At 50.7% G+C, this 24405-nt stretch overlaps 1 protein-coding gene across 1 annotated transcript; it reads right to left on the reverse strand.

The window, feature by feature from the left end:
* Nucleotides 1-2478: 2478 nt before the first annotated feature.
* LOC309684813 (E3 ubiquitin-protein ligase TRIM36-like) lies at nt 2479-23918 on the reverse strand (the record flags this gene model as incomplete). The annotated part of the gene is given in 8 exon segments (XM_082500672.1): nt 2479-2780; nt 3066-3359; nt 3901-3956; nt 3958-4023; nt 4675-4928; nt 5864-5959; nt 7039-7185; nt 23886-23918. Coding segments are annotated over 8 exon segments (1248 nt in total).
* Nucleotides 23919-24405: the final 487 nt, after the last annotated feature.

Genomic DNA, 24405 nt, shown 5'->3' on the forward strand with positions numbered 1-24405 from the left:
CTGGTGGGGTGGCCATTAGCAGGGAGAGCTTCAAGCAGCTCAGGATGCTCCAAGCCCCGTCCAACCTGACCTCGGACCTTCCAGTCATGGACACACAGATTGGTTTGGCTTGGAGGAGACATTTGAAGGTCCATCTCGTCCAACCTACCCTGTCTTCGGCAGGGGCATATTCCAGTAGAGCAGGTTACTCAACGCCCCATCCAACCGGACCTTGGATACATCCACTCAGACCCACAGAATGGTTTGCATTGGTTGAGTTGGATTTTTGGGTGGTTTGGGTTCCAACAGACCAGGTTGGTCCCAGCCGTGTCCAATCTGACCTTGAACCCCTCCAATCAGACTCATAGAAAGTTTGGGTTGGTTGAGTTGGATTTTTGGGCTGGAAGGTTTGGGAACCAGTAGAGAAGGTTGGTCCCAGTCTCATCCAGCCTTACGTTGGACACTTCCAGTCATAGACCCACAGAACGGTTTGTGTTAAAGGGGACCTTTGAAGGTCCATCCAGTCCAACCTCCCCATCATCGGCTGGGACACCTTCCAGTAGACCAGGTTGGTCCCAGCCCCATCCAACCTGACCTTGAACACCTCCAACCGGACCCAAAGAACAGTTTGGATTGGATTTCTGGGTGGTTTGGGATCCGGTAGACGGGGTTGGTTGCAGCCCCATCCAACCTGTCCTCAGACACTTCCAGTCATGGACCCAAAGACTGGTTTGGGTGGGAGGGGACCTTGGAAGGTCCATCCTGTCAAACCCCCCAATCACTGCAGTGGCCGAGAATAAAAGTAGTGCCACGAGTGGGGCGGGTGCTCCTGCGTTATTGTATCTCATCCTATTGTATTATTTTATCTCTTTCGTTTATTTTGTTTTTTCCTCTTGAGCTGTTGAGCAGAGATGGTTCTCGTGCTCTCTTCCCATCTCGGGGGGGTCGTTGGGCTGCGGCGTGGGGCTGCAGAGCCCGGGAGGAGAGGACAACCCCGAAGAAAAGGTCCCCTTGCCGCCCTCCACCAGCAGCGGTGGGATGGGTGCAGGGACCCTCCTGCCATCGGCTTATCCCGTCCCCTGCGGGAGCCTTTTTCTGCAGCAAACCGACCCAAAACGACAACGGCACGTTGGTGCTTCTTGCTAAATGGGGAGGGGGGAGAAAAACAAATCTATCAGTTTGCTCTGTAAGGATGGAAGCAGCACATCCCCAAACAGGGCCAAAATCAGGCGGCTTTTACAGGATGGGGTTTTGCAAAGCTGCTGGTGCCAGTGCCCCATGGTGACGGTCAGAGGGGGAAGAAACTGGTTGAGCCCTTAAAAAGAGGAAAAGAAAAAGGCTCGGAGGAAGGGAAAGGTGCAGTGCCGGGGTTTCCTTGCTGCTGTTCCTCCGGGATGCCCGTGCGCGTCCCCTCCACGCTGCCCTCCGGGCAGGACCGTGCTCGCTGCTCCGGCTCTGCCTCCCTGGAGGGGAAAGGTCCCGGCGCAGGAGAGTCCCCATCTCTCCCCCCTTCCCAAAAGAAACTTTAATTACCGGAGAGGTACATTATTACGCCGGTGACCCACAGTGGCTGTGGGGCTGGGGGGCTGTGGTACCAGCCCTATTGCTGCCCTACCCTTAAAATGGAATTATACACTTCTAATATAGGACAATTTGGTTTTCTTTTTTCCATTTTGTTTTCCTCCCTGTAAAAGGAGGGAGCGGGGCTGAGCTTCACTCCCTCCTGGCAGGGACCGGGAGAAATGAGAAAATCAGGATCTAATTTCTCATTTTTCAAAAAGTCTCCATCTGACTTTCAGAAGCTTGAGACACTGGCGTTTTTATAATTTCAGTATGTTATACAGCAGAAGGCCAACACTTTTGTTAGATTCATGAAAAAGTTAAGAGCCCCTGGGAGATAGCCTCCCAGCCTGCAGTTCCTAGACACATCCAGGCTTACTACAACTGTAATTGAGAGCTGGAAATCTTTTTGCTGGTTTATCCACTGCACTTTGGCTTGTGCTCAGTAGCACTCCAGTGTCATATGCAAATCTATAGCCTGGGATGAGCCAGTGACTCGGAATCCACCATGACGCAAGCTACAGCAAAGACACACAGATATGCACAGTGAACACTGTACCTCTGAGTGGCTGCCAAACCTAGTATGCTAAGGGAATTAAGGCAGAATCTTACTATTGACAACTAAGCATTGCTTCAATCTTGCAAATGATGCTTTTTTTTTCTCTTTTTTAACCTTCTTGCTTTAACTGACATATCTTGATATCTGTAGAAACCCGATTTCTTTCCCAGAAAGAAAGAAAATAGGACTCTGGACAATTAGAACATCTTCCTACTAATTGTAGAGGATGAACAGGACAACCTGCTTACACTATATCCTTCAAGCCACTTCCCACTGCTTAGGTTCATCTTGTATACTAATTGAGACCAGGCTCGCTCTTAATTTATTTTTTAAAAAGCCATCTCCTTATACAAAACATGTATTAAGCAAGAGTCTGCAATTTACCTTGGGCTGGTCACATCATGGGTATTATGGAACAACTTCTGTATCTTGTTGCTAGAAACAACTCCCACTTTCACCAGGTAGGAATAGGCTTCCACGTGAAAAGCCCAGAAGCGCTTCCCTTTGGCAATCCCAGTGTCGCCAATGATGTAATCCAGGGTTGTGTAGCATCCGACCTGCATGCGCTCAGACCCCAGCAGTAGAGGAAATCCAGCCCTACTTTCCACAGAGGTTCTTCCTGGGTTCAGCAGGAGATGTTCACTGTTGTACCCGCATTTGTCATCAAAAAGAAAACTGAGAACTGAAAAACAGCATCCCAAAAAATTTTCTCTTAGTTAAGTATTTCTGTGCTTATAAACTATATTTTAAGTCATGCTGGCACTAGAATTCCTCGCTTTTAAAGGCTACCAGGAACATTACGCAAGCTAACACAGTCTCAGTATGCTACCTACTTAACCTGTTTGTTAACAGTGCTTTTAAACATTTATACAACCGGTAACAGTGTAGTAGAAGTCTGGGAGCTACTGGAAACCACCTACAGCTCTTAACACCACCAGCAGCTCGTGGACATAAGAAAACCCAATACCTGGGGCTGGAGGCGTACGCAAGATAACTTTTCGGCTCCAAGGGCTAGAGATGGATCCTTTATATCCTCGAACTCTGAAGGCATAGCTGCTGTCGTCATCGAGATCAGATATTACTTTGCTCTTGCTGCAAACTTCGATCTCCTGCCACGTTGTACTCTCCTCTTCTCTATGAAGCTTATGATACTCAAGAACATAGATATCAGCTGAGTCTGTCTTCCCAGGGCATTCCCAACTGATCAGAGCTTTGTTGTACATTTTGCTCTGCTCTTCATTGATTTCTGGTATTTCTAGACCTGGAATGACAGAGATTCAGGAGAAAAAAACCTCAAATGTAGATACATGTTGTTTTAGAATTAAACACAGAAGCCCTTTGTTGAGTGGCTACAGCACTGGGGGGACAGTGGGGGGGGGAAATCTGACTCAGTCAAAGAGTGCAGATGAGGATGGGTCTGTTCATGCACTTAAATCCTTTCTGGTTTTACTTTGAAAGTTGTATTATTTATTTTTGCTGGCAACTAAAAAACCATATAAAAACCTATTCTTTTCTGTCATGCAATCACGACAAAAAGCTGCTAGGAAGACCTAGTATTACTTAACTACAATATTTTGGAAGCCAATGTAAACTGGTTCTGAATGCCATGGCATCTTAGCTTCTTTATCAAAGCTGAAGCTAGCATTGCTGCCAGGTAGTGCCTTGTGAATCACAGAGGCAGAAGGGACAATGCAAGTCACAAGATTGAGTTCTGCAACTGCAGCCCTGCACAAGTTTTGCCTCTTTCCAGAGAAGCCCTTAAAGCTGTAACTCAAGAAAGACGTGATGCTCTCATAATTTACCATTGGAATGGAAGGACAAGTCACCAAGGATCTCTTCTTGCTTGGCTATGTCCATCAAAGTTCTCGAAAGTAGTTTCAGCTGCTGGCTTGAAGCTCTTCAGAGATTCAGTAGCTTTTTGGATTCTGAAAGCACAGAAGCAGAGGGATGGCAGAAGAGGGAAAAAGGAATTCACATGGGTGCATTCCTTAAAGCAAAACCGCTAGGTTTTGCTTTAAAAAAAGTTCTCTTTTCAGGTACTTACTCATGTGTCCCAGAAACTTGTCTCTCTAGACAGAATTAAAATGCAAAATTTAAAGGCCTTTTGTACATCAGTGTAAAGATAACTAACAGGGAATCTTTTGGTTGGCAGAGCATTTTAACAATTTGGGGCATTACATTCAAAGAACAAAATAGGTGTGAAGCGCTAATGGAGCACAACTATTCAGATCAAAGAGTTTAAAGCCAGAAGAGACCTGTTAGATTAACTTGCAAACACCCGATGCAATCTCTGAGCAAAGGACTGTATCAGTGAGCTGAATGGGTTACCCTTCCACTGCAGTCCTACTGAAGAAGGCTAGGCGTTGTCGCAGGACAGAGCCCCTCCTCTGGGCTGTTTTTTAACGCACACTGTAATATAGGAATTTCTACTGAATGGTACCGGGACCGCCTCTGAGGCTCTGCAACACAAAGTACTTGCATTCAGTACTTTCCTAGCAGGTGTCCAAAGAATAGGACTGACCAGACATCCCTGGAACAGTACCTGTACCTCGAACGGAAGATAATTAATAAGATACCTGACATGAAGTTGTTTTGCTGTTTGAACAAAACAAGATGGATCAGTTTCTTTAAGCAGTTCTTGAGCAAGTCCTACAAGGCCATTATTTTCCAGGAGCCCTTGAGATTCTTCTGCTTGTGTTTGCAATTTTTCCAGCCTTAAATTCTTAGAAGCTTCAATTGCCCTAAGAGCTGTGGATTTCTTCTCTTCCAGGACATGAGATAATTTCTCAAAACTCTGAGATGCTTCTTCTTTAGCTCTTTCACTGTTGCACTAGGAGGGAATAAAAGACATTTTAGACGGATCCCACAGCACTGTGGCTGTGTACAGAAATGTACTTAGGGTTGTTCAAGAGATCAGAGCAAACTAGTCATCTGTTTGACTGACAAGACTAACGAGCTTTGTTATGCTCTTCAACACTGAAAATGCAATCAGCACTGCACCCAAGCTAGTAAGCGTCTCCTACGTTAACACAGAGAGGAAAGAGCAGGAAATTATTCCTCCGATTATGTATTGAGTTACGCACAGCGTTTGTCTAAATAGTTCATGGAAAAGCACTGTAAAAGCAAGTCAGCGTCTGAAGTCTTCATGCCCAAGACCTAGGTGCTCTTCCACCTTCCCCAGTCACCCTGAACTGGGAGTCCAGCCCAGTTTCTCCCCTATGCCCTGTAGTGCCACCTCTGATGAGTGCCCTGGATTAAAGGAACTATGAAGCACAAAGGCCATCTGCAGCAAGATACAGGCAGGGCCAGGAGCTCCTGCCAATTTTTGCCATTGCGTTTTTCAGCTCGTATGTGAGCTCCCAGCTCTGACTCTTCTGCAGGGAGATTTTGCCCTTAATTCTGACTTCACTGCAACATCCTCAAGGTAAACAGACAGCATAAATTGTGCAGCACCACTCATATGCAAGAGCTGTAAGTCTAACCCACCTCTCTTTGGGTAAGGTATCAAATAAGCTTTATGTCAATTAAATTCACAGCAGCACCCAAAACTTAACTTCCCTCTGTAGGTTGCCCAAATTTCCCACACTGTCAGGATTAGGTCTTACCGTCTGTGACTCAGAACCAACACAAACTGTTCAGAAATGGTTTTGCTGGCTAACAAAAAAAAAAAAACCCAAAGGATATGGAACACTTCACTGTTCCATTTGGAGTCCCTGCTGTGTCCTTGCAAGGTCCATCCCCAGACAACCCACAAGCCACTCTCACCTCTGTTTCTTTCAGCAGCAGATCCAGCTGCGTGATGCGAGCTTTCACCTGGCTCTCCTTACTGATGAGGTACTCGATATCTTTTGAAAGCTTCTCCTGTTAAAAGAAAACAGCAAACTGGCAGGCAGAACAAGGGCATCCCACCCAAACTGACAACAAGCACAGGTGGGCCACCCAGCCAGCACTCAGTTTCTGTAGTTACGAGGACAAGAGCCTGCCATCAGTTATGAGCAGCAACCCTGCGGAGAACTGCTCAGTGACCCGCCATGACTGGCCCGGGACATCAGGCCACTGCCATGTGCAGGACTGGTGGCACAGCCTCTGAGGAGAAGAGGTGACAGCCTCAGCTGGCTCATCCTTCCCCAGCCACAGCAGTCACCTTCTCTCTTAGGCTAGGAACACGAGTCTTCAAGACATTACCAGAACTAATAGAAAAGCCTCATAGGTTATTAACTCATCTGTAGTAAGGTTTGCTAGAAAAATGAGTGGTTGGAAACTTGAACTTAGGAGTGTCTCTGCACTTCCTTAGTTGCAAGAGTTAACAGCTGTACAGGAAAAGCCTTGCAAACAGGCGAGGAGGCCAAAGAGCAGAAGGCAGGCTGGGATGGGCTTTTTTTTTTTTTTTCTCTCCTGTGAGCAAGAGAGGAAGCAAAGGAAGAAGAGGAGGCAGCAGCAATCATTCTTTAATAACAAAGCAGTGTTTGCAAGTCTGCCCTGTTGTATGGTGCTTAGGGAATCAACAGCTCTGCAACTTCAAAAACATACAGCGTCCCAGCAGATAACTGCCGATGCAGATTCTTCAGGAGTGCTTCTGAAGTATAAGCTAACCCAAGCCACAAGGACACTTGCCTTAAAAAAGCCAGATTGTAAACCATTAACTTCTTAAACCTTCTGCATTGGTCAGTACTGATGCACAGTTGGCTAACATAAGGTGGAAGCGCTTTTAAGGGGTTCTGTTTGAAGCCTCATAGAAAATATAGTTTAGTTTCTTAGCCGCACACTATGTCACACTAATATATACATTAACAGATGTTGCACAGCAGCATGCCTCATGACTCGTTCAGTGTCCTCCAAACACACGTCCTGGCATCCTGCCAGGGGAAGTTTGCCCTTAAACCCGAGGCTCAGTGCTCTTCCCCCTTCTTAAGGCCAGGTCCAACAGTATTTACTTTTACCTTAAAGGTTTTGTAGGCAGTGCTTATGGTTGTTACTCTGTGGTTTGCATGACATCCACCCAGTTTACATAGACGACAAACAGGCCTTCTGCAGGTTTCACAGTACATGTTTACCCTCTCCATTTCATGTTCTGGACACATCAAAATCTGGAAGAAAAAAAAAGAGAGCAGAGAGAATGCAGGTGTCCTTCCAAAAACGGAGGTGCTCAACAAACCACCAAAACACTCAATTATCCCACAGCAGCATCTGACTTATCAGTGGGTATTTTTTATATTCTGTTTATCTTCCACCTTTTACATTTGTCCATGCCAGTGAAAGCCAGCAGATGAAAACAAACAGTTTCACCAGGTTTACAGTGAGTGAACCTGTAGCAATGTCTGTGTACACATCACATAGCCTCCATACTGCAATCAACCATTTTGCTAATCCCTGAAGCTGTCTGCACACCTCAAGCTCCCCGCACTCCAGTTCGGAGATGTAAATGCAATACAGAACATGTCCACCCTGTCAAATTTAACCCTGTTCACACCGGCATCTCTTGAAACAGCTATGAACTGTTTCTTAAAGCAAGAGTTGACATAATACTGTAATGACTGAGGTCTAAGCTAGACTCTGACCAGCCACATAGCCGTTGCTCTTGGAGCAACAAATGAAACGCAGCCACCACCACCAGTCACAGCCATCTTAAAGACAAAAGGCCCCAGTGTTTCAATTCTTCTGTCTGACTCCAATTACAAGTTGCTCATGCTGAGCGCTAATTCCAGCAACAGCTTAAACAGCACTGTAAAAAACCTGGTGTTCACTAAAACTCATCTTTCAAAAACTGAGCGTGTTGAAATAACTGCTCAAAGAGGGAAAAAGTGCCGCTCAACTCCAAGATCGTGCAACAGATAAAGCCATCTAAAAGGCACATAAAGTAGCATAAACACGGACACTCAAAGCTAAGGTTGCAGACCATCTCCAAAACCAACTCTCAAGCTCCAAATGTTATCTTAGGCTATGGTGAAAAGCCCAAAGACAAAGGAAATGTTCAGGAAAATTAGCTGTGCAGGCAGACATCTCCAAAAACTGCAGTCATGCTGTTAGTCTGTGGAAGCAGTTTTTCCACAGCAGTGCACAGTCACACCTAACGGAAACTGCACACTTTTATTCATCTCCTCGTGTAAGTAAGAATTACAGCCTGCAAGCTAGAGACCGAAGAGGTCAGCAGATTACCTCGTCTAGTTCTCTCAGAATTCAAGAACAATCAGCCCAGTATCTGCTTCTCCCATCCCCACCACACACGTTACAAAGTGCTCTCCAGTCTGGTTGTGAATGAAAGTGGGTTTATGAAAGGTGGGTTAACCTTGACCAGCAGCCAGACAACAACCAAGCTGCTCACTCGCTCCCCGTCCTCAAGATGATACGAGGGGAAAGATGATCATGGGTCAAAACAAAGACAGGGAAATCACTTACAAATTATCAGTCCATTGCAAAGTCAAGTAGACTTGGATAGTCAGAAACTATGACTAAATATTTTAGACCATTCCCCCACCCCACTTTTTTTTTTTTTCCCCTAGGCTCAAATTACTCCTTCATTTGCATTTGCATTTCTTCTTCTCACTCCCGCCTGGAGAGGCACACGAGGGATGGGAAATGGAGGATTACAGTCAGTGCATAACACTCCATCTCTGCTACTCCTTCCTCATTATAAGTTTCCTCTCTTCATCACAGGTCCTCTCCACAGGAGACCAAGGTGTTTATGGCCAAGGGGATCTGTTCTCATTTCTTTCTGTCTTACTTTTGTCCTCTACACTCACAGAATGGGTGAGGTTGGAAGGCACCTCTGGAGACCGTGTAGTCCAAGCCCCAGCTGAGGCAGGGTCAGCTACAGCAGGTTGCTCAGGACCTTCTCTCGGTGGGTTTTGAATAACTCCATTATTAGAGACTCCACCACCTCTCTGAGACACCTGTTCCAGTGTTTGTTCACCCTCAAAATTCAAAGCTCACTGGGAACTCCTGAGGGTTTGGAAGATCTCCATTGGTGGAGAGTTAACAACCTCTTTGGGCGGTTGCAGTGTTCCAGTGGTTCCAGAGTTTGACAACCTTCCGAGTCTACTCACTGGGAACTCCTGAGGTACAGTTGGCTCCCTTGCCTTCATTCCCTCCCATCAGGCATTGAGACACCTTAATAAGGTCTCCCTGAGCCATTTTTTCTCCAGACTGAACAGCCCCAGATCTCTCAGCCTGAAGAGGACTTCAGGTGTGTAGGGGCCATCGTGTCCACAGGCAGGTCCATGAAACTCTCCACGACAGCAGAGACAGGAGATGTGATGGGACACCGTACCACAGACCTATGGCACATCCTCCGCTTGAACGGCAGGTAACCGTGGCTGAAGAAGACACCAGAGGGGAAGGAAACACTGGAAACTCTTGGGGAGAGTGAAAGAGGGAACGGGGAAGGAGGGCTAAGACAACAGTGACAGGAAAGGAGAAGAGACAAATTGTCCCTTCCCAGGGGCGGGCTCACAGGGGGCGGGCTCACAGGACACAGCCAAGGGGGGTGAAGATGTCTATAAGAGCGTCCCACCCTGTGCCTGAGCTCTGCTTCCAGCAACAATGGCCCAAGGAGCTGCTCAGACATGCAAGTTTATGCACGTACCTTCAGACAGCGCTGAGTAAGAAAGCAAGGCCTGGAGTTACTAGGAACCAATTAAGGAAGCTAATTATGGCCTTCAAGCATGAACTGAAGTCCTCCAACTTCTCCAATAACCAAAGCACCCACTGAACCTTGCTCCCAGACAGAACCGCTGTCCTGAGGATAACAGTTATTGCCCACCATGTCAGGGATGAGGTGGACTCTCCTTCCCAGGCCCAAGGGGGTTAAACCCACACCTTAGACTGAAATAACGACTTTTCAGAGCAGCACTGGCACAGTTGGAAGCCCATCATCACCTGAAGGGCTCTGAGCTTTGCACCAGGCCAGTGCCCCTGGACGCCACGGCCGCGGCACGAGGAAGCAGTGACTCGGGGCACTTACAGTCACCGTGAGGTTCTCCCAGGTGATGCCAGACACATTGATCTTGTTGCTCTCCCAGAACTGCAGGGTTTCGTTGCTGGGATGGGTCGGTGCCTCACACTTACAGCTGGGAGGAGAGGAGCCAAGACAGAGGTGAGGGGAAGGCGATGGAGGTGCAGCCCTGAGCTCCTGCCAAGGGGCAGTGGCACTTTAGGAGGAAGAAACCCACTAGGAGATGGTGAGGAAGTCCAGCTTGCTGTGCGTGTGCACAGGGTAGGCCTCTCGCAGGTGACTCAGCTTCTCCAGAGCCTCATAGATGAAGATGATGCAGATGAGGGAGGCGAAGGCTTCTTCGGTGAAGCGGGTGATGTAGCACACCAAAGAGCTAGCGTCAGTGGCCACCAGCACCGTGCAGAAGAAGGCGGTCCACAGCCCAATGCACGCCGTAGAGAGAGGTAGAAGAGTGCGTACTCCCTGGGAAAGCAAAAGAAAATGCAGGGTGGAAAGGGCAGCAAGAGGCTCCGAGCCGTGCCTTCCTTTGGGGAAAGTCGGCAGCAATTCAGGAGCGTGTCAAGGCTGCGGATGGTAAATGCAGTTTCCACGTCCTACGACAGACAGCCTCAGGGCTGCGGCGCAGGGTGTGGGCCCGCAGGAGGAGAGGCCAATTATTTATCATTCTTTAACAATTACCTTGTGTTAATGCCTCGGAGGCTAATTGAGGTCATGTCCCTGTTGTGGAAGGTGGTGTTCTCCCACATCACCCCGATGCCCTAACAGCGAAACCGGCTGGGTTTGCACCCAGTTACCTGCTGCCAGCAAGTTGGGGCTTCATAATAAATTTAATTGCAATAAGAGAGGTTAATCTCCCATCACAGTTGCCACAACAAAAAGACTGTCATGGAAAATATCCATTTTGCCTGAAAAGCTCCTGCTTTTTCAAAAATCATCAAAACATTTGACCAGAGAACTGTTTGGATATGTGGGTAAAATATATTTCCACTTCCAGCAAAAAACATGCAAAAAAGTGCCCGAGTTTGTACTGAGAGGAAAGCAAATCTTCCCTCATTCCCAAACCAGAGTCATTTGTCTCATCTTCCCTGTGCAGCCCATCTCGGGCATCCATATCCTTGTGGTTTCTCCTCCTCCAGCTCTTTCACTTTAACTCTAAAACCCCTGAACCACCCATCCATCCTTCAGAGACCGAGGGCTCCTGCACCGTCACATACTAAAGCAGCAGCGCGTGATGTCTGTGACACAGAAGACAACTTAAATCTACCAACTACCACTAAGAAAAACATCTTTTCTCCATCCCTGCCTTCTTCTGAAGGCGCTCGCAGCACCTGGCCGCAGCAGCCAGCCTTACTTGCAGAATTTGTAGAGGATCTTCTCGAACACGAGGACGGGGCCGGTGCTGCCGAGGATGGCGAGAGGTTGGCCAGCAAAGAGGAAATACACCACGCCGGTCATGGATGCGCCCAGCAGCGACTCCATGGCACTCTGTCCAGGGAAGAGAGGCAGCAGCGAGTAATTAAATCATTAGAGGGAAAACCACAAGTGCAAATTCACTGCAGCAAGGACTTTTGCATGAGTGTTGTCCTCCCTCGTGCCACCCAACAGAGAGAGGTGCTCACTATGTGGCTGTTGGTCGCCTCCCCCAGCAGTCCCCCAAAGGTGATTGATGACGGGGGACATGCAGGCACAGTAGAGGAAGAGGAAGGACGCCAGACACTGCAGGCTCAGACCATCCCGAAAGTCACTCCAGAACCAGGGGGCTTTTCGCTTCACATCCCAGATCAAACCTCCAAAGAGCCTGGAGGAAGGAAAAAAAATTAAACCATTTTCGTGGAAGACCACGTTAAGTTTTCTTGGCTGAGGAAGGACAATCGCAAGCACAGAGTAACTTCCATTGCTAAAAAGAAGTCTCCTTCTCCCATTTTAGCCCCAGTAGAAACTGAGGCATGCAAAAAAACCACAGAATCACAGAATAGTCAGGGTTGGAAGGGACCTCTGGAGATCATCTAGTCCAACCCCCCTGCCAGAGCAGGGTCACCTACAACAGGTTGCACAGGACAGCGTCCAGGCGGGTTTTGAACATCTCCAGAGTGGGAGACTCCACAACCTCTCTGGGCAGCCTGTTCCAGTGCTCCACTACCCTCAAAGTGAAGAAGTTCCTCCTCATGTTAAGATGGAACTTCCTATGTTCAAGCTTGTGCCCATTACCCCTCGTCCTATCAATGGGCACCACTGAAAAAAGACTCCTCCCATCCCTCTGGCATCCTCCCTTTAAGTATTTGAAAGCATTAATAAGATCCCCCCTCATTCCTTTTCTCTACACTAAAGAGACCCAAGTTCCTCAGCCTTTCCTCATATGAAAGATGTTCTAATCCCCTAATCATCTTCGTAGCCCTTTGCTGGACCCTCTCCAGCAGATCCCTGTCTTTCTTGAACTGGGGAGCCCAGAACTGGACGCAGTACTCCAGATGCGGCCTCACCAGGGCAGAGTAGAGGGGGAGGATGACCTCCCTCCACCTGCTGGCCACACTCTTTTTGATGCACCCCAGGATGCCATTGGCCCTCTTGGCCGCCAGGGCACGTTGCTGGCTCACGGTCATCCTGTTGTCCACCTGGACTCCCAGGTCCCTTTCCACAGAGCTGCTCTCCAGGAGGTCAGCCCCCAACCTGTACTGATGTGTGGGGTTATTCCTCCCCAGATACAGTACCCTACATTCACCCTTGTTGAATTTCATTAGGTTCCTCCCTGCCCAACTCTCCAGCCTGTCCAGGTCACGCTGTAAAGCAGCACAGCCTTCTGGCCTGTCAGCCACTCCTCCCAGTTTAGTGTCATCAGCAAACTTGCCGATGGTACACTCTATCCCTTCATCCAGATCATCGACGAATATATTGAACAGGACTGGACCCAGTACTGACCCCTGAGGGACACCACTTGTTACTGACCTCCAACTAGACTGCACCACTAACCACAACCCTCTGAGCTCTATCTGTCAGCCAGTTCTCAATCCACCCCACTGTCCATCCTCCAACAAAAGAAACCCTCCAACAAAAAGAAAAAGAGACCAAACCTGAGAGCCCGTCCCCTCTTATTGCAACAGTCCCTCACTTTGAGAAGCAGCACAGCTCTACCTGGAGGTACTTACACATCTGCTTCCACCCCAAAGCAAGAAAACCTGTGTGCAACCACACTGCGGCTGAGCCCAGCTGCCCAAATCTCCCACCCACCCAGCCCAAGGGACCAAGCTGGTAACCTGGAGCCCCTTCACTGACCCACTTCACCCCAAAACTCTGCTAGAAGGGAGGTGCGCACTCAGATTTTAGGGGCAAACAGAAAAACACCCCACCAAACTATTTCAGTTCACACCTTCCTGTCTGCTCCAGTTCAGGACCGCTGTGTTTCTCCGGCTTGCTGCAAGAAGCACTGTCATCGAGAGCTTCTGGCACCTTCCTTTTTTCCTGGTAAAATGGAAATAAGATAAAGATATGTCTTTTAAGCCACTGGCTTGTTTTGCTTTTTGGGCTGGGTATGTGACCTGTAAATTTGGGCCCCTGAGCAGCACCCCCAGCCGTGCTGCCCTCCTGCCCGTCCCCATCGTGCCTCCTTCTGCCGCAGCACCCACCTGCGAAGGGACGTTTTTCGGGGGCTCAATTCGGATGGAGGGATCCCACTCTCCTGGCGGCAAAACCATGACCTGATCCAGAAACTCATTGATGCCAGCCACCAGGTCAGCCCGGTTCTTGGCTTTATAGGCAACATCGTGGAAGACCTGCCGTAGGAGACAACCAGGTGAGAGGATGACCCATCTCGGATGTCCTAACCAGTGCAATAAGCTCTTGGCGAAATGCAAGGTCATTTTCCGCAGATCGCCTGTTGGAAATGGCAGGAAATATTCCCCCCAAAGGAAAAATCTGTGCATCACAGTATTTGTAACCATCTCCACCAGGCTCCCGTCCCCCATGGCACCCCACAGCCTTCTGCTTCAAGAGGAGAAGTTTCACTGGCCCTGGCAATGCCACCACTGGGGGCAGCATGCTGGGGACCCTGGGGAGAAGGATGAGGCGCAGGCTGCAGCCCAGGTGGGATTTTAGCCTCCTGCAGGCAGCTAAGAGGGACAACAAACCCTCTTCCTCACTACTACAGAGACAGGGAGAGGTGAAGAAAGCCCCCAAAATGACCCGGAGATATCTCTTATCTCGTCACACCTCATCCGTCATGATAGTAGCCACGGACCTGCAGTTCAGCCTTTGCAGCAAAAGGAAGAATTCTCTTTTGCTAAAAGCCATCATCAAAGTGCTTATTCATCACTCCACTCAGATAATTATTTGCCATCCTAGATAATGACATTTTTTGCCCGATCTGGCGTTTCTCCTTCTCCATGGCTCTGTGCAAGCCTGGCCAGACCCGGGGGAGAGGGGCTAGCCCAATATTTAGGGCTGAACTGGTGCCAATCGATGGCCGCTTTGCATGTGAGCGTGACAGGCCGAATGCAGGTGTGGTAACGGGATTTATCTTCTGCCCCCAGACACCCCATCCCAGCGGGTGTAGTTCATCCTTGGCACCGAGGAGGATGAGCAGCACATTCCCCACCACTTGTTCACCGAGCTGGATGAGATCTTCCTGAAGGAGGGTGAAGATGCCGAGTGGAAGGAAACGGCAAGGTAAATCCCTGCTGCCAGCTGCGGTGGCGGCCACGGGCTCTGCCTTCCGCTCTCTGGGACGCAAAGCTTTTGCAGCTGCAGGTGCCAATGCGCGGAGCCTTCTCCTCTTGCCGCCCCGTAGCTGCACCAAAGGGGTTGCAGAGCTGAGGCTGTTTTCTTGCAACGGGGCTGATCGTGCCCGATGTCCGCAGGTGGCTGAAGTTTGAGGAGGATGTGGAAGACGGCAGCGAGCGCTGGAGCAAGCCCTACATGGCCATCGATTGGCACCAGTTCAGCCCTAAATATTGGGCTGGCCCCTCTCCCCCGGGTCTGGCCAGGCTTGCACAGAGCCATGGAGAAGGAGAACCATCTGTTCCACCTCTGCATAAGGATGGGCCACTTTCCTTCCCCACGTTTCCATTTTTAAAGGCAGGATCCCTCTAAGGAAGACCAGCCTCAATCCATTATGCCTTCAACTGCCTCCCAAATAATGCCACTTTCCCTCAGAAGAACAGCAAACCACACAAATCAGCCACACGGACCTGCTTGCAGAGGACCCCGGCACCCATGCAGCCCCGAGGAGGCTCATGAATGCTGCGGCGGGACTTACAGTGGTAGCCCTGCTCCATCGGGCCACAGTCCTCCCGTTCCTTCTTCCGATGCTTCTGGCGGTGGGGTCGGTGGTGCCGGTGGCTTTGCCTCACCAGCGGCATCCGCATGCCCACGGACAGGGTGTGGTGGCCTGCAAAAAAAGCAGCGTTCTCATCACTCTTGATATTGCGGAGATGGTTGACGCCGCTGCCATGATTAAACCAGCACAGCCATCCCAGGAGGAAACACCAACTTCTCTTCATTTTAGTTTCACTGCATTCCTGAATGTCAGAGACCCGTCCCTTTTTACAAGCCTGTTTTACTCTAACTTTGCAACAACAGAGCAACAACAAGCGATGGCTCCGGGTCACCTAAAAGTGCCCTGAAAGTATCAACCCTCATCTCAAATTCCAGCTTCGGCTGGACAACACTCAGACCTGCTCATTAAGCAGCCACAGAAGGTAATTATTTTTAAAATCTTTGTCGGCACAAGGCGACAAGAGGAGATCCAATTAGTCCCGTGATAATGAAGTCTGGAACAAAAAAAAAGAAAATCACAGCCCTGTGTCTGCAGCCATCAAATTATTCTCCTGACCTCTCCAAGCCAAGAGCAGCCTCTGAGAAAACAAGCTGGGAACTACCCAGCTCCGTGGCCAACACTCACACCACAGATGCCGCGGGGGCTTTTTCCCCTCTGTCTAAAAGCCACAACATTAAAAAAAATGTGAAAATAACTGTGCTTGTTTATTTAGAAGCACGCCACGTTTCGCTGCAGGTGATGCGTACACTGAGCACAGGACGCGGCAGGGACTTTGCGCAACGGGAAAACGCGTGGAGCTGGTGCCACCTCTCCCGACTCACCTTTCAGCTCCTCCTTCTCATACTGAATATTGGCAACGGTGCTCGTTCTTCCCTGGTCCATCACCGCCTCCTCGTCGTGTCTCTGTTTAGCGAGAAGAAGAAGGTACAAGTTGGGGCCAGGTGAGGAGAGCTCCCTTACGTCCTCCCAGTCATCACCCATCCCCGCGGCCACGCGAGCCAACGAGGATCACACCTCTGCATGTCTCCTCCTTCAGGCACAGCCCTAAAAACACGGACTTGGAGGAGGTTTTTTTTCCCCTACCCAAATAAAACCACCTGTAATGTCACCTGTATTGTATACACCGTGAGTCTGGAAGGATTTACTAAAAGGGGAGACAGTTGAGTGTTTCAAACCAAAACCAAGCCTCCTGCTTCATTCTTGTGGTTCCTTTCGAAAAATTAAAATAGGGATTTCCAAACTGGGGGTGGGGTGGGGTGGGGAGACCCAACCCCACACTTTTGAGCACAGCCAGTTTCATTCTCCAAACGTGATACCTGCAGGACTCACTAGATGGCACTTGGCCACAGGACATGGCCACCACCTACCTCCAAAGGCCCTCAGAACCTACAAGGGTGAAGCTTCGTCTTCAGCCCAACCAGGCTCAGGCTTCTCTTGCTGCAAGCCCGCTTTCCACACAAAACTGCATTTTTCCCCTCAAAAAAAAAAAGCCAAGGGCTGACAGCTAATGCCCTCCTTGGCTGAAATACCACTGCCAGCGCTGCACAAAGAGCATCTGTGCCTTAAAAGCTGAAGGAGAACTACAGGAGTTCTCTTCTCCCCTTGCCCCCGGGGCTGGGGAAGCATCACTGGGATCACCGCGCTCAAAGAAATAAAAAACCAACCACTTCTCACACTCGAGTCGCAACTGCAGCTTTGAAAGGGCCTCCAGGAAACCCTTCTCTTTAGAGAAGAGCAAAATACCGGAAATCTGCTTTTTATCCCCCAAATTCCTGCTTCAACCGAATGGCATCACCTGCCGCCGCGCAGCAGCGACGCTCGGGGAAGCTCACACCTCCCACTCGCCAGCCAATTTAACGAGCAAAAGGAACAAACGTTCCCATCTGGGAATGAGCTTTTTCTGGCCCCCGAGTACTTTGTCCTTCGCCACCGCTGCCAGGTGCCTGGAAAACATCAAAGCATCGAAACTGGGCTGGGAAAGGGGATGGCGAGCTCACTTTTGAGTTTCGGAGCAGAGAGTGTTGTTCCATCTCAAGAAAACTTCTCCAAATTATTATTTTGCTGCAGCGTTTTTTTTGTCCCAGCAGGAGAGAGAGGGATTTTTGACTGTCCTGCCTCAGTTTACCTGTCTCAGTGCAACTCCTCCAGTTAGAAAGAAAAATCTTTCCCTGGGGAAGCGTTGATGTAATTGAGGATGAGGAAAAGTACAAAGCAGAGGTTCACGTCCGGCTTTGAGTCCTCCCGGTGCCGGGGGAGGCCAAAAGCATCGCACGAGCACGCAAACTTCCCACCTCGGCCCCCTCGTCCCGTCACACGCAAGCTGGACTGGCCACCAGCAGCAGGAGGGACGATTAATGTAATTAATCTCGCGCAAAGTGTAATTAATAACACTGATCTCAGTGTTATAAGGGGATGAGGGGCCAAACTGGGGGAGCTGCTCTGGTGGTGGAGCAGGAGACCCCCCTCCTTGCCCCTCTCCATCTCCATCCTACCCAGACGAAGCCACCGGTCCTGTGGCTCCCTCCTTTGCTATCGTGGGGGTCAGCACCGTCCCCTGCGGGGACCCCTCTGGCTCCTGAGCCAGGATTTGGGCTGTGACGGGGACTGGACCCGGGAGAGGACACATCTCCAGAGCCCCAAAGTGGGGCTGTGAGGGGGGGACACACGCAGGTCACAGCTGAGCATCACCAGGACGTGACCGTCATCCCTTGCTGGTGGAGACGCAAATTCCTCTCAGTCTTTGCCGTGAGCTGTAATTTCAGGCCAGATTAATTAATTCCCCACCTCTCGTTTGCCCCCGAGAGCAGCTCCTGCAGCCGGGTCCCATGGGTGCAGCGGGGGGGCGGACAGGCCCTCCCCCAGGCTAAGGAAATGCAGAAAGATGGGGGGACCACCCAGCCACCTCCTGCCTGCACCCCAACACCAGGCGCATCCGCACAAGCGCCCGGTGGGACAATAGCTGAGGTGACCGGGTGGCATGGGGCTCTGTGGGGACAGTGGCCTTTGTCCCACTGCTCTGAAGGGCCACAGCATCACCAGGGGGTCACATCGAGATGCGGAGGAGGGGACAAGGAGGGGGGGGCTGGTGGGGAGACCCCCAACAGGCATCGCCCAGGTGCCTCCCTCGCACACCCACCTTGGGTACCCCTCACCTCCCCCTTTGAGCCCCCACCCCTCCGCCTTGCAGATGCCTTACACCCCCCTTCAGCGGCCTGCTGCCCCCCCTCCTTGCACACCCCCAGCACCCCATTTTAGACACCTACCACCCTCCTTACCCCCTCCAACCTTGCAGATGCCCTTCACTCCCCTTTCCATGGCCCTCACAGCGCCCCCCCTCCCCCCCGTGCAGATGCTTTGCCTCCCCCATTTGCCCCCACCCCCTGCTCCCCCTGTGTTTCCTCCCTGCCATGGGAAATGCCGCAGTGAGCAGCCATGGAGCATCCTCCAGCCACACCGGCGGCACGGCCCGCCCGGGGGTACCGGGCATCCCCCTCCCTGCCCCGGTGCCGCTGCCTCCCACCTGACAGCTGAGGACCCCATCGGCCCATTGCTGAGGGCGGGCATGGCGGGGCTGGGGGGAGATAATTGCTTGATAACGATACTCTTAAGACATCCAAACAAAACACCAACAAAAATCACTACAATCACAAAAATGAATAGGTTTCGCAATAGGCTTTGCAGCCGTCAGCTCAGGGCAAACTCAAAGCCATGCAAGATTTTGTTCAACCATCCAACTTCTATTGCCTCTCGTAGATTTCTGCCATCCAAGTAGAAGGCAAATTAATTTTTCTTATTTTCTCTTTTGACTGATTCCCTGTCCAATCAACACACCAAGGAGTAGATCGCATGTAATGCCATTCTCCGTGTTCTGCCGTCTTCCAAACTGAAGGGAACTGCATTCGAGAAAGTGCTCGAAAGCCCAGCAGTTATCACCTCTGTTTTGGACCCGCGCTTCAAGGAGATGCAGTTTCTCAGCCCCAGCCTGAGAAGCGAGCTGCACCAGCCAGTGAGAACCACGCTGTTGTGGGTTTGCAACCACCAGTCCCCATCTGCCACCCAGTCTGGGGTGCCAAACTCGGATTCCAAAGCCACAGGCGCAGATGCCGGCAGCCAGCTGCCTGCTCGCAAGGACCCATGCACCAGCGCCCCATCTCAGAGCATCTATGACATCCTTTTGGGGTAGGACCCGAGGAGAGCATACCCGAGATCCACCAGCAACTGGAAAACTACATCCTGGAGCCCCTCTGCAAGCGCAGCACCAGCTGCTGCGCTGGTGGAAGAAGAACGAGCATCGCTTCCCGGCCATGGGGCGGCTGAGCCGGCAGTACCTCGCCATCCCCACCACCGCCTTCCTGCCAGACCATGCCTTCGCTGCCGGGGAAAGCACCCTGGAGCATCGGTGCACTGTCCTGGCGCCGGAGAATCTGGTCCAAATTCTGTTCTTGCATCCGCATTCTGATTTTTTAGAATGCACAATTTTTGGGATGGCGACTGAGAAATTAGCTCTTGTGGTTCCCATTGAAACACCCATTAATTCATACAACCAAAACCCAGCCACATGAAAAGGCGATGTTAAACCTCAGCCCCGAGGGAAAAGAAATGTGCCCGACCAGGTGCTAAAAGGCGCTCTGGCAAACCACCCCCCCTCTCCAAACTGCAGTTTGCTCTAGGAAACTGACAAGTTTTCTTCCTCTGCAGCCTTAGCGAGGCTGTAGATTTTTCCACCCTGCAGGGAAAGAAACAATCCTCAAAAGCAGATGTTATTCTGCCTGCAAGGAAAGCTTTAAAATATTTTTCTTTTTTTAAAGGCAGAATGCCTAAATGGAACATCCGAGCTGGTTTCTCCATGAAAATAACACTTTGCACTTGCACAGCAAAGCAACGCTCAGTAACCAATCTCGGAAAGCTTCGCAGGCATTAAGAAACACTCCAAGTAACACACCTGCGTGCACCCTGTAAGCACACGTGCAAAGAGGAATCCCTGTTTACGCACCCCGGCTATATCAAACCGCACTATTTCCCTCACAAGCCATGATGGAAATGGGCCACGCTCCCATTCCTCGGCTCCAGAGCTCCGGCGATGCCGGGATCATGCCAACCCTCAGCCGCTGCGGGCACCAGCTCTGCTAACACCCCGCTGTCGTGGTTTAGGCCAAATCCACCACTGGGGACCCAAGGGACCCCAGACGGGACCGACAGATGCTCCCCTCTACCCCTCTACAAAGAGAGAGGCAGAGGAGGAAAAAGAGACTTACGAGTTTAGAAGAAACTAAACTACTTTAATGAAATATTAATAATAAAATAAAAAGAAATAATGAAAAATATATACAAAACCGTATCAAGCTCCCGAGATGACAATCACATCACCGGCTGGCACTGGGGCAGTCCCAGGCTGGACTCAGTGACGGACGGGAACTGGATTCCGGATCTGGAGTCAGGATTGGGATCACAGGCAGAGAGAGTCCTCCTCAGACGTCGGCCATTGAAGGAAGAGCCCGTGACCCTTTGGTCCCTCAGCTTTTCTACTGAGCATGAGGCAGATGGGATGGAATACCCTGTTGGTCAGTTTTGGGTCACCTGTCCTGTCCGCTCCTCCCTCCAGGTGGGACCCCACTATGCTTTTCCGCTTCCGACCCTCCAACGTGGCAAATGACAAAGTTGGTTGGCCTTGGCTGTTATGGCAATAAGTGTAAGCAAGAGCCTCTCTGCATCCCATGCCTGGGCATCAGCTGTAAACAATTGGTCTTATCACTCAGAGAGAGTGAACATTGTCTGCACAATATGCAGTTAATTTCAGTAGTTAGAAGAGGCCCAGCTAAGAAGCCAAGTTACTGAACAAAATTGGTTCTGTTTTACCTCAAACCAGGACACCCGCTGATGGGTCAGCGACAGGAATCTGGGAGCAGGAAGGGGATTGTACCACCCAGGCTCCCCAAAATCCCACGCACTTAAGAGGAATGCAAATCTCAGGCTCCCCTAAGCCACCACATTTCTCACCGTGACCACTGCACTAACACCTAGAGCACTTTTTAAGCAGCACGCACCAGGTTTAACCTCCATGCCTGAGAAAGTCCCTGTCCTGAGGGCTGCCGGTCCCCTCGGCCGAACGCAGGAGGCAGCAGCAAACCCCTCCAGACAGGGCAAGAGGTGCTTGTAAGAGTGACATCCAGCTAATAACCAAAAAGCACTTAAACCAACCCCAAACTTTGGAGACATTTAGTCTTGGGCCAGCAGCAGCATGTTGCTCAGTAAAGCACGCTTCCACGACTCCCCTCAATTAACCGTCACCTCCAGAGCCCGATCTCTGAAGGTGAGAAGTTCCTTTAGGTTGACTCTTGACGTCCCTTTCCCTCCCACAGGCAAAGAGACCCCAAGTATTTCCACTTGAGAGTGCAGTTCCCCTTCCACGGGCACCCAGCTCGCTCTGCAGTTTTGGATTATCACTCAGCAGGGAGTGCGGGAGTCGCGGCAGCACTCGCATCGATAAGCAATCTGTGCAACAGTTCCTAAAACAGGGGCTGCCCACAATCAGAAGTTGACTCTTTGGTACAAACTCCCTCCACACCAGTCATCACACAGGGGGAAAAAAAACAACCAAGCTATTGTAGGGCTCAGTATTACCCATTTCTCCGCAGCTGGGCAGAAATACACACTTTTGCAGCTTTTCCCACACTGGAAAATTCAAAGCATTAGTACTAAGAAAAAGACTTCTTTTTCTAATGCCTCTGTTGGAGGGCTCCGGCACGTGGTCTGCAACGAGCGAATATCCACACAAAAACAAGCCCCAAAAGTCCCACAAAGCTGCTCTACCTCTTACGGTTTATTGCTGGGGTCCCCACCAACACCTAAACCCACGTCCCACCCCCCACACGGTACATCCTTTGCCATTTTGAACTTTGCTGCAAAACATTTTACCATTTTCCACCCCTCTTTCTTGGGAAAAGAAAGAGGGAACCAGACAACTCCAAACCGCTCGCTTTTATTTGATTTGCAGTGATCTGACAACCCCAGCCCTTCCCGCTGCCTTAGGCTTTGGGAAACAATTCAAGGGTCCTCAGCCACGAGTAAGGAACGAGCTGTTATTCATGGGCCAATCAGTAGAAACAGCAGCCCCGATCATTAGGAGAAAGTCTCATTTTTCAGTCATGGATTTTCACGGGTTTTGTTTTCAGGCCACCCAAACAGGGCGCGCTTTTAGAGCCATCAGCAATTAAATTCTCTGTCCCCTCCAGAAAAGCCTTTTCCTCAAGGCGCTCTCCTTCCAAGGGCAGACCCACAAAAAGAAGCCCACACTGCTTAATCCATTTCACAGAGAATTTCAAATGCAAACAACAACTAAACAGGACGTCTTTTCCCCGCTTCAGGGAAAGCCAGTAATATAGACCTTGGCAACAGATTTAGCAAATCTATCATTGTAATGCCTTTGCATTTCCCATTTCCACCTGGAGAGCAGGCTGAAAGGACTCTCATAAAAAAAAACCCAAACCAACCACAAAACATATTCCTGTCTAGGGGGTAATTTTATGAAACGATTTGAACACCTTAACGATTTGAACATCTTTTTACAGGTACAAGGCAACAAGAAACATTCTCCAGGTGAAAAAAAAGAAAACAACACCTATTCACCTCTTTACCCCAAAGATCTTTTCACCACATGGATTCCACCACCAATACACAGCTGCTAAATATCCCCGGCTGCTGCCGATCCGTAAGAAACCCTTCAAAATACAAGAGAACGCCGAGCCCGGCATGCTGACGGTGCTGCCAGGGCTGTGAGTCAGAGCTGGACAGAGTTGCAGCCCCTGAGGTTGAAATCAGACCCACGTTTAGGCACAACCCGGGGTTTTAAGCCTCGCTACAAACCAGACCCCCGCTTTTCAAGAAAAACAGGGAGATTCACCTCAAAATAAACCACGTTCTCGACGCCAAAGGGGCGCTGGTCCATGGCCGCCGCCGCCCTTAGGGCCAGTTCCATGGGGCTTCGCTTGACCTGGAGCAGAACTCGAGGGCGTGAGGACAACGAGCCCCCTACACAAAATCTAAAAAAAAGGAAAAGTTAAATAAGAGTTGCTGTTACTCACCCACCAAAGCCTAACCACTACAACTGGCCCTTTCACAACCAGGCCTGATCGCAGAAGAAAACTGAAATATCCCAATTCCCGGTTCAAACACAAGGCGTGGAGCTGCCCAGACCCCACGTGTGGGCTGGGCAGACGGGGGGGCTCTTCTTCTCAAATCCCGCAGGAAGAGAAAGGGCAGGAGTGTTCTCCCAGCCCTGGAAGAGGCTGTGGGGAGAAGGTGGGAGGGAGGAAAAGGCTGCCCAGGAGTGGAGTCAGGGAAAGGAGAGGGCTCCATCCATGGGGGAAACACCATTCCTGGCCACACAGGAGGCTGCGGGACCACCCTGGGGATGGATTTGGGGGCTCTCCCTGAGGGAAACACTGCTCCCAGCCTTGCAGGAGGCTGTGGGGCCACCCTGGGGATAGTTTTGGGGATGAGGGGGGATCTATCCCTGAGGGAATCACTGCTCCCAGCCATGCAGGAGGCTGTAGGGCAATGACAGAGACGGATTTGGGGGTTCTCCGTGAGGGAAACCCCATTCCCGGCCACGCAAGAGGCTGTGGGGACACCCCGGGAATGGGTTTGGAGACTCTCCCTGAAGGAAACCCCATTCCCGGACACACAGGAGGCTGTGGGGCCGCCCGGGGGACAGATTTGGGGGCTCTCCCTGAGGGAAACACTGCTCCCAGCCATGCAGGAGGCTGTAGGGCAACGACAGAGATGGATTTGGGGCCTCTCCCTGAAGGAAACCCCATTCCCAGCCACGCAGGAGGCTGTGGGGACACCCCGGGAACAGGTTTGGAGACTCCCCGAGGGAACCGCTGCTTCCAGCCTCACAGGAGGCTGTGGGGCCGCCCGGGGGACAGATTTGGGGGCTCCCCCTGAGGAGAGCCTGTGGGGAGGAGGGAGGCGGGGGCCGCCCCAGGGCCGGGGCCACTCCTGGAAGGGGAGGGGGGGATCTCCAGCCGCCCACGCGGGGCTGCCCGAAGCCTGAGGAGATGAAAAGAAGAGGAGAAAAGCCAAGAG

The sequence above is a fragment of the Vanellus vanellus genome (assembly GCF_965231255.1).
Source record: "Vanellus vanellus genome assembly, contig: HAP1_SCAFFOLD_44, whole genome shotgun sequence".
NCBI lineage: Eukaryota > Metazoa > Chordata > Aves > Charadriiformes > Charadriidae > Vanellus > Vanellus vanellus.